This window comes from Pelodiscus sinensis, chromosome 1 (assembly GCF_052426305.1).
Source record: "Pelodiscus sinensis isolate ZL-2025 chromosome 1, ASM5242630v1, whole genome shotgun sequence".
NCBI lineage: Eukaryota > Metazoa > Chordata > Testudines > Trionychidae > Pelodiscus > Pelodiscus sinensis.
The window spans coordinates 135,458,310-135,474,043 of record NC_143052.1 but is presented as its reverse complement, the minus strand read 5'-3'; the positions used below and the strand labels follow the sequence as shown (position 1 = coordinate 135,474,043).

The 15,734-nt window shown below is 50.0% G+C and overlaps 1 protein-coding gene across 2 annotated transcripts in view; it reads right to left on the bottom strand.

Annotated features, from left to right (window-relative positions):
• LOC102453736 (alpha-2-macroglobulin-like) overlaps positions 1-15,734 on the bottom strand; it is a 68,289-nt gene that overhangs the window by 42,643 nt on the left and 9,912 nt on the right. For both annotated transcript variants that reach the window (XM_089771776.1, XM_075902371.2), the window contains exons 3-6: positions 12,572-12,728; positions 10,651-10,703; positions 7,800-7,820; positions 4,268-4,436 (exon numbers count right to left, since the gene is read on the bottom strand). In XM_089771776.1, coding sequence (XP_089627902.1) covers positions 4,268-4,436; positions 7,800-7,820; positions 10,651-10,703; positions 12,572-12,728 — 400 coding nt within the window. The remainder of the gene's footprint in view (positions 1-4,267; positions 4,437-7,799; positions 7,821-10,650; positions 10,704-12,571; positions 12,729-15,734) is intronic.

The following is a 15,734-nucleotide window of genomic DNA, read 5'->3' as shown; positions in this document are numbered from 1 at the left end:
GGTTCGTCGGGGGACGGTGACCAAAACCCTGAGGGGAGTGGGAAAGTCAGATACCGGGAAGAAATGCATAGAGCAAGGAGCGAGAAAGGAGGACCCCAGTTTTGAATGGAGAAGTGCAATCAACTGGTTACCTGAAGTGTTTGTACACTAATGCGAGAAGCCTGGGCAACAAGCAGGAAGAACTGGAGGCCCTGGCCCAGACCAAGAAATATGATTTAATTGGGATAACAGAGACTTGGTGGGACGACTCACATGACTGGAGCGCTGTCGTGGAAGGGTATAGATTGTTCAGGAAGAATAGGCAGGGGAGAAAAGGAGGAGGAGTTGCACTATATGTAAGAGAGCACTATGATTGCTCTGAACTCCAGTATAAAGAGGGAGAAAAGCTTGTTGAAAGTCTATGGGTCAGGTTTAAAGGAGCAAACAGCAGTGATGTTGTGGTTGGTGTCTGCTACAGGCCACCGAACCAGGTGGATGAGGTAGATGAGGCTTTCTTCGGACAACTGAGCGAAGCTTCCAGATCGCAGGCCCTGGTTCTCATGGGGGACTTTAATCACCCTGACATCTGTTGGGAAACCAATACGGCAGTACACAGGCAATCCAGGAAGTTTTTGGAGAATGTTGGGGATAACTTCTTGGTACAAGTGCTGAAGGATCCGACCAGGGGCCGTGCACAGCTTGACCTTCTCCTCACAAACAGGGAGGAACTAATAGGGGACGTAGAGGTGGGTGACAACCTGGGAAGCAGTGATCATGAGATGGTAGATTTCAGGATCCTGACCAAAGGAAGGAAAGAGAGTAGTAAAATACACACCTTGGACTTCAAAAAAGCAGATTTTGACTCCCTCAGAGATCTGATGGAAAGAATCCCCTGGGATGTTAACATGAAGGGGAAAGGAGTCCAGGACAGCTGGCAGTATTTTAAAGAAGCCTTATTGAAGGCACAGAAAGAAACCATCCCGACACGTAGCAAGAGAGGCAAACCTGGTAGGAGACCGGATTGGCTTACAGGGGAAATCCTTGGTGTACTTAAGCACAAAAAGGAAGCTTACAGAAAGTGGAAACTTGGACAAATGACTAGGGAGGAGTTTAAATGTATAGTTCGAGAATGCCGGGGGGTTATCAGGAAGGCGAAAGCGCAAATGGAGTTGCGACTGGCTAAGGATGTGAAGGATAACAAGAAAGGTTTCTACAGGCATGTCAACAAGAAGAAGGTGATCAGAGAGGGTGTGCAGTCCCTAATGGATGAAGGAGGTAACCTAGTGACAGAGGATGTGGGGAAAGCTGAAGTACTCAATGCTTTCTTTGCCTCTGTATTCACGGACAAGGTCGGCTCCTGGACTTCTGTGCTAAGCGACGCAAGATGGGAAGATGGACAGCCCTTGGTGGGTAAAGAACAGGTTAGGAACTATTTAGAAAAACTAAACGTACACAAATCCATGGGTCCAGACTTAATGCACCCAAGGGTACTGAAGGAGTTGGCAAATGTCATTGAGGAGCCTTTGGCCATTATCTTTGAAAAGTCGTGGAGATCGGGCGAAATCCCGGATGATTGGAAAAAGGCAAATGTAGTGCCCATCTTCAAAAAAGGGAAGAAGGACGATCAAGGGAACTATAGGCCGGTCAGTCTTACCTCGGTTCCTGGAAAAATCATGGAAGGGATCCTAAAGGAATCCATTTTGAGACACTTGAATGAGAGGAAAGTGATCAGGAATAGTCAGCATGGATTCACAAAGGGCAAGTCGTGCCTGACCAATCTGATTAGCTTCTATGATGAGGTAACTGGCTCAGTGGACATGGGAAAGTCAGTGGATGTTATATACCTTGACTTTAGCAAGGCTTTTGATACGGTCTCCCACAATATTCTTGCCAGCAAGTTAAGGGAATGCGGATTGGATAAATGGACGGTAAGATGGATAGAAAGATGGCTAGAAGGCCGGGCCCAGCGGGTAGTGATCAACGGTTCGATGTCAGGATGGCGGTCGGTTTCTAGTGGAGTGCCCCAAGGTTCGGTTCTAGGACCTGTTTTGTTCAATATCTTTATTAATGACCTGGATGAGGGGATAGATTGCACCCTCAGCAAGTTTGCAGATGACACTAAGCTAGGGGGAGAAGTAGATACGCTTAAGGGCAGAGATAGGGTCCAGAGTGACTTAGACAAATTGGAGGATTGGGCCACTAGAAATCTCATGAGATTCAACAAAGACAAGTGTAGAGTCCTGCACTTGGGACGGAAGAATCCCAAGCATAGTTACAGGCTGGGGACCAACCAGTTAAGTAGTAGTTCTGCAGAAAAGGACCTGGGGGTTACAGTGGATGAGAAGCTAGATATGAGTCAACAGTGTGCCCTTGTAGCCAAGAAGGCTAATGGCATATTAGGATGCATTAAGAGGAGCATTGCCAGCAGATCCAGAGATGTCATTATTCCCCTTTATTCGGCTTTGGTGAGGCCACATCTGGAGTATTGTGTCCAGTTCTGGGCCCCCCACTACAAAAAGGATGCGGACGCATTGGAGAGGGTCCAGCGGAGGGCAACCAAAATGATTAGGGGTCTGGAGCATATGACCTACGAGGAGAGGCTGAGGGACTTGGGTCTGTTTAGTCTGCAGAAGCGAAGAGTGAGGGGGGACTTGATAGCAGCCTTCAACTTCCTGAAGGGAGGTTCCAAAGAGGATGGAGAGAGGCTGTTCTCAGTAGTGACAGATGGCAGAACAAGGAGCAATGGTCTCAAGTTGGGAGAGGTCCAGATTGGATATTAGGAAAAACTATTTTACTAGGAGGGTAGTGAAGCATTGGAATGGGTTACCTAGGGAAGTAGTGGAGTCTCCATCCCTAGAGGTGTTTAAGTCTCGGCTTGACAAAGCCCTGGCCGGGTTGATTTAGATGGGATTGGTCCTGCCTAGAGCGGAGGGCTGGACTTGACGACCTTCTGAGGTCTCTTCCAGTTCTATGATTCTATGATAAGGGGATGGTTGGATGAAATAACATGATCTTGGTAACTAATTGACCATTCATTATCAGTTGGAAATAGGTCAATGGAGGGATGATAGGAGTTGCTATAGGGAACTTTCTGGGTGTCTGGCTGGTGAGTCTTGCCCACATGCTCAGGGTTTAGCTGATCGCCATATTTGGGGTCAGGAAGGAATTTTCCTCCAGGGTAGATTGGCAGAGGCCCTGGAGGTTTTTCGCCTTCCTCTGTAGCATTGGGCACAGATCACAGCCGAAGGACTCTCTGTATGTTGGGGCCTTCAAAGTATTTGAAGGCTTCAATATCTGAGACATAGGTGAGAGGATTATTCTAAGAGGGGTGGGCGAGATTCTGTGGCCTGCACTGTGCAGGGGGTCAGACTAGATGATCATAATGGTCCCTTCTGACCTTAAAGTCTATGAGTCTATGAGTCTATAAGTTTCAAAATGCCCTGTTGAACAGCAGAGGAGCCACTGTTACTAATCTGCTCAGAATTACCTGGTTCTTAGGCTTGCTGAAAGAGAGCTCATGAGAGGCACAAGTGGTTGGGGTTAGTACATTTCCCTAGACTAGACAGAGTTGTCATTTCTCTCTCCTTGGGTGACTAGTGGCAAACATTATAAACAAGTTTGAAAAACGGGTTCTTTGAGAATCTACCACCCCTGCCACTGACCCCAATTTTGCTTTCCTCATAAACCTTCCAGAGGAGTCTCCTTTGGGACTGATATTTTCGAGGCTTGGTCTCCAGCCAAAGTGGTTTTGTTTGTTTATTTTGAAAGTTTGAAGATGTTCTGGGTGCCAGAGGCTGCAAGGACAAAGGTGTGAAGACCAGAGTGGGAGAAGGGTAGAAAGGAGACGTGAGTGGAAGAACACAGGGGGAGCAAACTGTGCCCCTAGCATGCAGCATTCCCACAGTTTGTTCTGCACCCCTACCATAACTGATAGGAAAAACCCTAACAAAAATGAAGCTGCATTTTATGGAGGCTGGAATCACAGCCCATATTTAGGAGGCTCCAGGGATAGGCCTTTTTATTCAGACTCAGATACTCCCAGGCATACAGTGAACAGTGACCCTGACAGTTCAAGTGCTAGGGAGAAAGCTATACAATACTGTATGAAGGCTCAGATCATGATCCCTTAAAGCATTTAGTATTTCCTGGTCTGTTTCTTAGATCACTCGTCACTCATCTAGACATCCCTGACAATCCTGAACCAGATTTTTGTGCTTGGAATGGTTCCCAGACATTTATTCCTGTTTCTAACTCTCCCAGCCCCAGCAGGAGTGAGACCCTTCCTTACCATATTCCTCCACAGTAAAGGAATGTTCTAGATTTGTCCCCGACTCCTTCTGTACCACCACATTGTAGGTGCCTTGGATGGGCTCAGAGGTGAGGAGGAAGGAGAGCTGGGTGAGGCCCCCATTTAACTCCACCTCTCGCCACTGGAACACTCGGTTCTTCTGGGGGTCCTGCAGATGGGGAAAGCACAAGGTTACAAGACAGAGTGACTCTTACCCTTTCATTTACAGGCAGGCTGGCTACATAGAATCCTAGAACACTAGAACTGGAAGGTACCTTGAAAGATCATCAAGTCCAGGTCCCTGCCTGGATCATCCCTGATAGATGTCTATCCAACCTGCTCTTAAATATCTCCAGCGATGGAGATCCCACAACTTTCCTAGGCAATTTATTCCAGTAGTTAACCACTCTGACAGGCAGGAAGTTTTTCCCCATGTCCAGCCTAAACCTCCCTTGCTGCAGTTTAAGCCCATTGCTTCTTGTCCTATCATCAGAAGCCAAGGAAAACAATTTTCCCCCTTCCTGCCTGTGACACCCTTTTAGATACCTGAAAACCTCTATTGTGTACCCTCTCAGTTTTCTCTTTTCTAAACTAAACAAGCCCAATTCCTTCAGCTTTCCCTCATAGCTCATATTCTCTAGACCTTTAATCATTCTTGTTACTCTTCTCTGGACCTTCTCCAATTTCTCCACATCTTTCTTGAAATGTGGTGCCCAGAACTGGACACAATACTCGGTCTGAGGCCTAACCAACACAGAGTAGAGCGGAAGAATGACTTCCTGTGGCTTGCTCACAACACTCCTGTAAAGGCATCCCAGAATCATGTTTGCTGTTTGACTCATATTCAGCTTGTGGTCCACTATGACCCCTAAATCCCTTTCTGCCGTACTCCTTTCTAGACAGTCGCTTCCTATTCTGTATGTGTGAAACGGATTGTCCCTTCCTAAGTGGAGCATTTTGCATTTGTCCTTATTAAACTTCATCCTATTTATCTCAGACTATTTCTCCAGTTTGTCCAGATCATTTTGAATTACGACCCTATCCTCCAAAGCACTTGCCACCCCTCCCAGCTTGGTATCATCTGCAGACTTAATAAGCGTACTCTCTATGCCAATATCTATATAATTGATGAAGATATTGAACAGAACCGGCCCCAAAGCAGACCCCTGTGGAATCCCACTTGTTATGCCCTTTCAGCATGAGGCTGCAAAGCAGGGCAGTTGTAGTCCAATATTCAACAGTGAGATAGTGAACATATGGTCATCTCCCTCTCCCATAGATGAGGGCAGGGCACCTGGCAGCCAGCTCTGTACTTTCCCCCAGACTGTAAGAATTTGTAATTATAAGAGTCCTTACCAGTCACATCCTGTGCAATCAGTGAGTGATTAAATAGCCAGATACCAGCACTAGATCTATTCCATTATCTGCCCACCCCATCAACATGCCCACAAAGAGATGGAATGGGCAAGAAGGATTATAGAGAGTGAGGCTAAGAGTCCAATGCACATAGGATGGGTTCTCTGTGCCCAGCAGCTGTTATACTTGCAGTGCGAGAACTGGCAGCTGGTCTGTCTGAGGACTGAAATACTCAGGTTCCCTATGGGGCTGAGCATACCCTTCCTGTATAGGTATGTGAAAGACAATGGAATATGAAAATGCTAATTTGGTCTTAGATTATGTTGTTGTTTGGGGTGCTATTCAATGCACAATATGTATAGGGGTTGGGGGATTGTTGGGGGCCAATCCGAATAAATTAGACATGGGCCTGAGCATGATATGAAGGCAGGTCTGGAGGCTGGATCTGAAATCTTATCTTTGTAGGTTGAATATTATGAATTGATTATTAACAGGCCAAACCAATGGACCAAACCAAGTCTGAGGTGAACAGACCCTAACCTGGTCCTAGAGGTGTAGTGAGGGTGTTATGCGCATGGAAGCAAAGCAAAATTTGTGTGTCCCCTCCCCCCCACTGCTGCCATGCAGCAGGGCCCTGAACCTGGTGCACCGCTGAGCCCGACCCTGGGAAGGGTTTTCCCCTGCCCCCTCCAGTTTGGGGCCGGGACCCCGTACACACTAACCCACCAGTGGAGATGGAGGAGGGTTGGGCTCGGGGTGGAGATGCAGAAAGGAAGCTCCAGCCAGTGGCAGCAGGTGGAGGAGGAGCAGGTTAATCAAGGGATGACAGGGGGAGTGGAGGGGGATTAAATTGGTGCCCCCCTAGAGTGGTGCTCGGGAGCAAGTGCTCTTCCCCACCCACCCGCTCCCCTCGCTACACCACTGCCTGGTCCTGAATTCTGCAGCTCAGGTGCAACTCTAGTAGAAATCAACAAAGATATTAAATTAGAAGTGAAACTTTTCAGACCACCAAGTAACATGGCTAACATGTGCATGCCTTCATTTTCTGTTGTCTCCTCTGCACCTTGGCTACCAGGGGGACGGGGAGCAAAGCAGAGCAAAGCCACGGAGCCCAAGGGCAGCAGGACAGCCACGGCGCGTCTGGGCTGTCCCGCTGCCCCCGTGCTCCATGGCTTTGCTCCGGACACCTGTGGTACAGCAGCTGGGGCGCTGCCAGTTGGTCCCGTAGCACCGCTCTGGGCGCTACTGGACCAACCGGGCAGCACCCCAGCTGTTCTGCCCCAGGCGTCCTGATTCAGCCATTGCTGGTCAGATTCAGCAGCGGCTGAATCAGGACGCCTGGGGCAGAGCAGCTTGGGTGCTGCTGGGTTGGTCCAGTAGCGCCGAGGAGCGGCGGCGCTACTGGACCAACCCAGCAGCACCCCAGCTGCTCTGCCCCAGGCGTCCCCAAGTCAGCCGCTGCTGAAACTGACCAGTGGCTGACTACAGGAAGCCCCTACCCCGGGCTTCCTGGAATCAGCCGCTGATCAGTTTCAGCAGCAGCTGACTTGGGGATGCCTGGGGTTCTTAAGTTGAATCTGTATGTAAGTCAGAACTGGCGTCCAGATTCAGCCGCTGTTGAAACTGATCAGTTTCAGCAGCGGCTGAATCTGGACGCCAGTTCTGACTTACATACAGATTCAAATTAAGAACAAACCTACAGTCCCTATCTTGTACGTAACCCGGGGACTGCCTGTATATTTATTTTGCTATGAAATCGCACCCCTGACTGACAGCTAAACTGGAATGAAATTGGCATGCGGACCCAGGCTCACTTTGACAAAGACTCTTGTCAGGTTCCTTTAAAAAACCTAAAAACTCCAGAAAAGGTCCCAGGCCCATTTTCCCCCTTTACAGGCCATGTTCCAATACATGCTGCAGCCAAGGACCAAAATCTCTGATCCAGAGCTGATCTGCCGGAGACCTGGCACCCAGGGGGAAGTAGAACTCTGTCTCCTGCTCCTCCAGACTTCCCCTTGCCTCCCTGCACCGAGGCTCCTAGACCTGCACTAACCATTCCCAATGGACACCACGCTCACTCCTGCTCTGCTGCGGAGCACAGGAGTCTCCCAGTCCCTGCAGATGCCACCAGCTTCCAGCTAGTAGCTGTGAGAATGAAAACAAACGTGCTACTTACCTTGATGAAGACCAATGGAAACTGTGGGGAGAACAGGGAGAAGCAGAGTCAGAAACACAGGTCAGACATGGCCTGAGCTCATTTGTCCTGCTCAGGGGATTTCTGCAGCTCCCCTGCATTCCCCTCTGCCCCCGCCCTGTTACTCAGTGAGAAACTCCAGCAGGGCCTTCTAATGCTTTACAGCCCGAGTTGGTCAGTTTCACACAGCAGTGAAATCAAACATTTCGTTCTGCATTTAGGGGGTTCAGGGCAAACATTTCAAAATCACCCAAATGCCTCATTAGCATTTTCCTAACCAACTGGGGTGCTGGGGCCCAGAGACAAAGGGACTTGGGTGTCTCATGCCCATTGATTTCAGTGGGAGTCAGGCACCTACATCCCCTTGCAGTTCATACTTCGGAGCCAAAGAGCCACTGACTGTCAGTGAGACTCAGGGGCAGATTTGTAAAGGAGTTTAGGTGCTGAACAATTCAGACAGGCACCTACTTGAATTTCCAAGTGCTGAGGTACCTAGTTCTCACCACAGCCAATGGGCGCTAGGCTCCTAACCTACCTGCGTGCTTTTGAAAATTCCTCTTGGTGCCTAAACCTACGTCTGTAGGCACCTCAGCCCTTTGGCAATGTGGCCCAGAGTGCCCAGGTCACTTCTGCAAACAGGACTTGGGTTCTAAGTCACTGAGGCACTCTGGGAACGTGACCCCCGGCGTGCAGCTGTTTGGCAAAGTGGCTGGTTTCCAGGTGACAATTGAATTCTCCATGTCCTCCTCTGCAGCATTAGTGAGGGCCTGCTGCTGGGATGTCTCCTCAGGGAGCCCTGCTCCTGCACACAAACTCACAGCGAGGTTGTGGGGTGGGGAAGTGTCAGCGACATCACAGTGTACAACGTGCAGGAAGGTGTGGCAGAGCCAGGTCTCGAGGCCCAGTCAAATGCCTCACCGTTAAGACAGAAGTGGTCTCCTCAGGGCCTGAGTCACTGCTGCCCACCCCGGTGCTGTCACTCACCCCAGTGCAAAGTGGGGCACCCAGCGACCATTCTCAGTGGGCAACGTTTATGCCAACTTTGCTCTGGTGTCAACGATGCTGCAGGGTGCATGAGACTGGGGAATCAGGTCACGTGCCAGGTCGCAGCACAACTTGGTTTTGGGGGCTAGTCCAATGGATTTTTACACCCATGTCTAACCTTTCATGGATTTTATTTAAATTCACAGTTTCTGTGACCACTGAGATGTCTGTAACAAAACAAAAGCCTCACTTTACACATAACTGTGCGTTTCAGATTCCAACCAGTAGAGGACAGTGGTGCATTTACACACTATCTAGTTTTGTAATCTATCTATCTATCTATCTATCTATCTATCTATCTATCTATCTATCTATCTATCTATAAAATAGAATTATAGAATCATAGAACACTAGAACTGGAAGGGACCTCGACTGATCATCAAGTTCAGTCCTCTGCCCTCCCAGCAGGACCAAGCACCATCTAGACCATCCCTGACAGATGTCTGTCTAACCTGCTCCTAAATATCTCCACTGATGGAGATTCCACAACCTCCCTAGGCAATTTACTCCAGTGTTTAACCATCTTGACAAGCAGGAAGTTTTTCCTCATATCATAGAATCACAGAATCATAGAGCTGGAAGACACCTCAGGAGGTCATCAAGTCCAGCCCCCTGCCCAAAGCAGGGCCAATCCCAACTAAATCAACCCAGCCAGGGCTTTGTCAAGCCGAGACTTAAAAACCTGTAGAGTTGGAGATTCCACCACCTCCCTAGGTAACTCATTCCAGTGTTTCACCTAATCCAAACTAGCTAGTCTGTGCAGCGTGTAGCCACACGGCACGGGGTCCGAACTAGCCGGCATTTAAAAATGGTGCCAGCCGGCTTTATGCAAATGAAGCCCGGGAAATTCAAATCCCGGGCTTCATTTGCAACTCCGTATGACTACATTACCCCCCCCTAGTTCGAACTAGGGGGGTAGTGTAGACGTACCCCTGGTGTTCCAGGAAAATGGAATGTGCCTAGAATGGGATTGCTTCTCATAAAACGAAACAGAAAAGAGACAGAATCACCAAATCAAGTACAGACCTCAAAATTTACATAACTGAACAAAAGTTGAAAGAGACTGAACCAAGATGAGCTGGGAAAATAGGATGAACTTAGAATAGGATTGCTTCTCAATAAACCTTACAGAAAAGAAATAGAATGGAGAAATTTGGAGCAGTGCTCTGTTCTGGAACAGCTAAATCAATGCGTAAGGTTGGAAAATGAGAAGACAATGTTATTGGAAACCACATTGACTATTGCCCTTTTTTTGTTAAAACATAGTTAATGATAAGAGCTTATAGAGCTGAAGAAAAAGTACACTTGATGGAATTCCCATTTCTTAAAAATGTCTAAAAAAAAATTAAATGGACAAGTTTTAACAGTTTCCTTTTCAAGAAATCTGAAATAAAAATTAAAGTAATAAAAATGTCACTGTATTTTTGAAAAATATAAGCATTTCAATAAAGCATAAACACTTTTCTTTTAATTAAAAAAACCCCTTAATTGAGTTAAGGACCCAAGCAATGCTAGATAAATCTGCTAGTATCATAATATAATAATTCAAAGGGATATATACTGTCCCAGGTACACTCTGGCAATGAAGCTGAATGGGGTGCAAATCATGGTAGAATCTGACCCTTATGAAGACAATGTGGTGAGTCAGAAGGGATCATTTGCTTTACAGAGTTGTTCTAGATGGACATTAAAAGCAATAAGATCCTCGGGCATCACAAGGGCCTTAAAGGGGACATCATCAGTGCTCACCAGCTCAGCCATGGACGCTGACGAGGGTGATCAGACCTACCTTCTCATTGAGGGGACGGAAGTCTTCATCCAGAGAGACGATCCGAAAAAGAACTGTGGAGACACGATGGAGAGAGCAAGAGATTCTCACTATGAAAATTGCAGCTGCTCTATCAGGCACCATGAGTCATTGAGGCAGGGGCTGCGTGCATGCCTGGCCCAGACGGAGTGACCAGTGGGCACATGGCAAGGTAGGATGCATGCACCACACTCCCCAGGCTCGCGACTAGCAGGGGGAAGTGGTGGAGGGAAGGCAGGTTTCCAGCCTGTTGTACTAACTTGGTGACGAGTTGTGGGGTCTGAGGAGCAGGGAGGATTTCCTGCTGTGTACCATAGGCATGCATATGGGGTGTGCCAGGTGTGCCCAGGCACACCCTAATGTCTCAGGCCGGCTAGCCAGAGCCATTTTTGCACCCTGGCCCCCACTCGGCCCAGCAGCACGGCGTGGTGCCCTTGAGGCACCTGGGAGCACTCCCACCTAGCACACAGTACGGTGTGGCGCCCCTTCCGGGAGTGTCCCCGCCCAGCCCGGCAGCACAGCATGGTGCCCTTGAGGTGCCCCGGGCTAAGGCCCAGCCGGCCTGTAGCTTGGGCCGGCTCTGACTCCAGCCCTGCAAATAGGAAGGCAGAGGCCGAAGGTAAGGTAACAGAGGGCATGGGAGGAGAAGGGGGGAAAATAAGAGGAAGGGGTGGGAGAGGAAGAGGCTCGTGCTGAGGGGAGGGGGTAGGTCAGGAGAAGAAAGGGGAAGGCACCAAGGGACAGGGTAGAGGAGAGACAAATGCCAGGGGGCCAAGTGGAGACAATGAGGAAAAGAGCAAGAGGGGAGGTGTCAGTGGGAGGGGGGACAGGGTGATGCTGGGAGAGGAGAGGAGAGGGGAAGGGCACTGGGGGCTAGAGGGGGAAGGGAGAGGTGCTGGGAGAAGGCTTGAAAGAAAGGGTAGGCATGAGGAAGGCAGGGATGGAGCATGTGTGAGGGCACGGGCATGAGGGGAATGAGGGCAGAGGGTGGTGAGGGGGTGGGCACCAGGGAAAAGGAGAGCAGGGGCAGTAAGGGAAGGGGGAGGCACCAGGAGGATGCAGCATTAAGGGAAGGTGCAGGTGCCAGGGGATTCTGGGTGTGAAGCAGAAGGGCAGACACCCGCAGGGGAGGGACCAGCACCAGAGGAGAGAGGCAGGGCAGGTGTGTAGAGGGAGGTGTTAGGAGAGGGGATGAGGAGGGGTAGCTCACATGATCAGAGTGGGGCTACTGGAAGATCAGGGCACAGCGGGCAGAGAAGGGCTGGTGGTGGGGGGCAGGTCTCAGGAGGGCTGAGGGCAGTGAGAAGGGTAGGAGTCAGGACAGCAGAGGCGGGTGAGGGGTTGGAGGGCAGCAGGCACCAGGGGAGCTGATGGATCAAGAGGAAGAGACATGGCAGCAGAGGGAAAAGGTAGAGGTTTATGAGATATTTATTAATAACTTGGGTGCCACAATGGCACATCCAAACAAGCCACATGAACTCAGTACTGGTGCACAACACAAAATTCATTCTGCTCATGGGAGGAAACTCTGAGGGAACACTTCCCCCAGCTTCTCCGCCCCTGAGTTAATGTCACACATATTGGGTTAATGCAACTGCAGGATAGTTGCATGAGAGGGGTTTGGTGAGGGCCAAATTAATCCCTGTTGGTAGGAGGATGGTGGGAAAAGTCCTTAGATGGGGGTCACATGATACCTTTTACTTCTGGTTGTGTGCCCATCTTGCCCCCAGTGTTGCCTCCAGGGGTGTGGCCAATGGGGGTCAGGGGCATGGTTAACAGGGATCAGGGGTGTGGCTAATGGGGATAAAAGTACATTTAAAAAAATTATGTGGGTGCACACCCTAATGAAATGTGCTGTGCACACCTATGCTCTGTATATAATTCTCCACCTGATTCCCTGTACCTGTTTGTCCCGGTTTGTAGATGGGCTTGTCTGTCTGGACAAAGACCAGGCTCTCTGAGTTCTTGACCAGCACCGATTTCCGGCTCCTGAACTCCAGAGTTGGCCCCTTCACCAGCACCGTGAGAAACGCTGCTGCTGAGCTACTGGACTTTGGAACCTGGAGAACAGCAACAGAATCAGGGTATATCTACACTACAAAGTTAATTAGAACTAACTGCCATTAGTTCGAATTAACTTTCAGAGGCGCTACACAGGCAAACCGCTAGTTCAAACTTAATTCGAACTAGGTAAACCTCATTCTACGAGGACTAACGCCTAGTTCAAATTAAGGGCTGTGTAGCCACTTAATTCGAACTAGTGGGAGGCTAGCCCTCCCCAGCTTGCCCTGGTGGCCACTCTGGGCACCACCAGGGAAACTCGTCTGCCCCCCTCCCGGCCCTGGAGCCCTTAAACGGGCACAGTCAGGCACCCAGCCAGCAGACCCTGCACCTGGCATGGCACAAGCCACCCACCCGCTGCCACCCAGCCCTCCGCCTCTTCCCGGGACCAGGCTGTCGGCTCCCAGGAGCCTGCCTGGGGCTGCAAGAGGCGGGCTCCCACATGGTCTAGTGCGGAAATCGTGGACCTCATCCAAGTTTGGAGGAAAGCCTCCAACGTCCACGACCTCAGCACTAGGCACAGGAAAGTGGCCGTCTAGGGCAGGATAGCTGCCAGCCTGGCCACCCAGGAGCAGGTTGGCATGAAAATCAAGGTGGTCCAGTAAGACCCCGACCCTGAGCCCTGAGCTTAGAACATAAGAAGATAAGAATGGCCATACTGGGTCAGACCAAAGGTCCATCTAGCCCAGTAGCCTGTCTCCCGACAGCGGCCAACAGTAGGTACCCTGGAGGGGATGGACCGAAGACAATGACCAAGCCATTTGTCTCGTGCCATCCATCTCCAACCTTCCACAAACAGAGGCCAGGGACACCATTTCTAGCCCCTGGATAATACCACTCCATGGACCCAACCTCCATGAATGTATCTAACTTCTCTTTAAACTCTGTTCTAGTTCTAGCTTTCACAACCACCTGCAGCAAGGAGTTCCACAGGTTGACTATTTGCTTTGTGAAGAAGAACTTTGTGTTATCAGTTTGAAGCCTGCTACCCATTAATTTCATTTGGTGTCCTCTAGTCCTTCTATTATGGGAACTAATGAAGAACTTTTCTTTATGCACCCTCTCCACACCACTCGTGCTTTTATAGACCTCTATCATATCCCCCCACAGTCTTCTCTTTTCTAAGTTGAAAAGCCCCAGTCTCTTTAGCCTCTCTTCATATGGGACCTGTTCCAAACCCCTGATCATTTTAGTTGCCCTTTTCTGAACCTTCTCCAAGGCCAAATATCTTTTCTGGGGTGAGGAGACCACATCTGTACACAGTACTGAAGATATGGCATACCATAGTTTGATACTTCCTCTCCTCCTTCTTCCCCTGGCTTCCCCCTTCTAGCTCCTTCCTCCCAGGTTTCCTCCTCCCCTCTCCCACCCTCTCTCTTCCCCTCTCCCACCTCCTTTTCCCAGTCTCCTTGAGTTTTGTTCAATAAAGAGAGTTTCTATTTTTGAACATACGTGTTCTTTATTTTGTACATCAAGAAGGGGGGCTAGAGAGGGGTAATTGGAAGGAGCTGAGGGAGGAACGAGCCCCCGATGGGGAGGACTGGGGTGGCTCTGCAGGCTCCTCAGGGTGGAAGCTCTCCTGCAGCCCCCCCATTGTCGCCCCCCCCCGGATGGCAGCCTGCGGCAAGTGCAGCCGGGCTGATGGTCGAGTGCTGTGATGTGCCGAGTGTGGGCACTCAGGGCACTCCAAGCCAGGACATCTTTGCTGTCCCTCATCGAGTTAGACCAGCAAGCGGGGAACCCTGAGAACTGTCCATCCGGGGTGGGGGTCGGGTCCCTTTAAGCACAGACCTCGGCTAGCCTGAGACAGCAGCTCCATGCTCTAAGTCCTAATCTGATGCCCTACCTTGGTTCAGGGTCCACTCAATGTGGACATGCTAGTTCGAATTAGCAAAATGCTAATTCGAACTAGTTTTTAGGTCTAGATGCACTAGTTCGAATTAGCTTAGTTCGAATTAACTAATTCAAATTAAGTTAGTTCAAATTAGTGCTGTAGTGTAGACATACCCTCACTGCCTTAGTGGCTCCCCCCTCTTCACTGAGCCGCTGGAGGCCGGAGATTTACACAAAACTCAATCTACAAGGTCACCACCTACCTACTGAATCAGGGATCGTGAGGTCTGGAGAAAGAAAGCTGGTACCAGCCAGTCTGACCGCACCCTGGCTTTGCAGGATTCTTTTCCAGCCCCACTAATGTCTCCTCTATGCTGCTGGGACATTTGCAGTGGTACTCCCCCACTTCCAGAGGAGTCTCTGCCCTGCCACCCTCCTTCCCCTTCTCCCCCCTTCCCCCAGGATGTCTTGACTCCTCCAGCTCACTAGCTCATATCTTAAGAACCTTGCCCAGTGTCTTAGTCTCAGCTTTTCCATCACCCCTTGTGCTGCCTTTGGGGGTCATTTCTCATCCCTCACTTTGCCCCTTCCTCAAGCAGATTTATGAGCTATGACTATGTCCCCCAGTTCTGGATCTCTGTGATGTTAAAAATGGTTAGCTACAGCAAATTAATTCCTTTGGTGCTAGATCTATTTTATTCTCCTGCCTACCCCCGGAGCCAGCCTTGAGTGCTGCAGAGAGCAACCCTGAACTGCCACCAGGGAGAGGCACAAGATCAGCTTATGGATGTCAACTGAGGAGGAACATCTCTAACCTCCTCCTTCCCATCTCACTTGGAGGCTTGCGGAGCCCCCTGAGAAATGGGAGACCAGGCTGAAGTCATAAGCTCAGCACTGACTCACAGAGAAAGGTACCCAACAGAGCCAGCCACTCCGCAGCCAGTAGCACAGCATCTCCCAGCTGGGGCTGGGCACGGAGCTCCATACTGACTGAAGAAGCCCACTCCAAACGAGTCACCCACCACACAGCCGGCAGGAACGGAGGTTTCCTTAGAATGTCTCTGACCGGAGCTTGCTGCCTGCTGTGGTTTCTGACGGTGCCTGGCCTTGCAGGGGTTTGTCCCGGGCTGTCACTGTCTTACAGGCTCAGGTCACAAGCCCCATGGGGATCA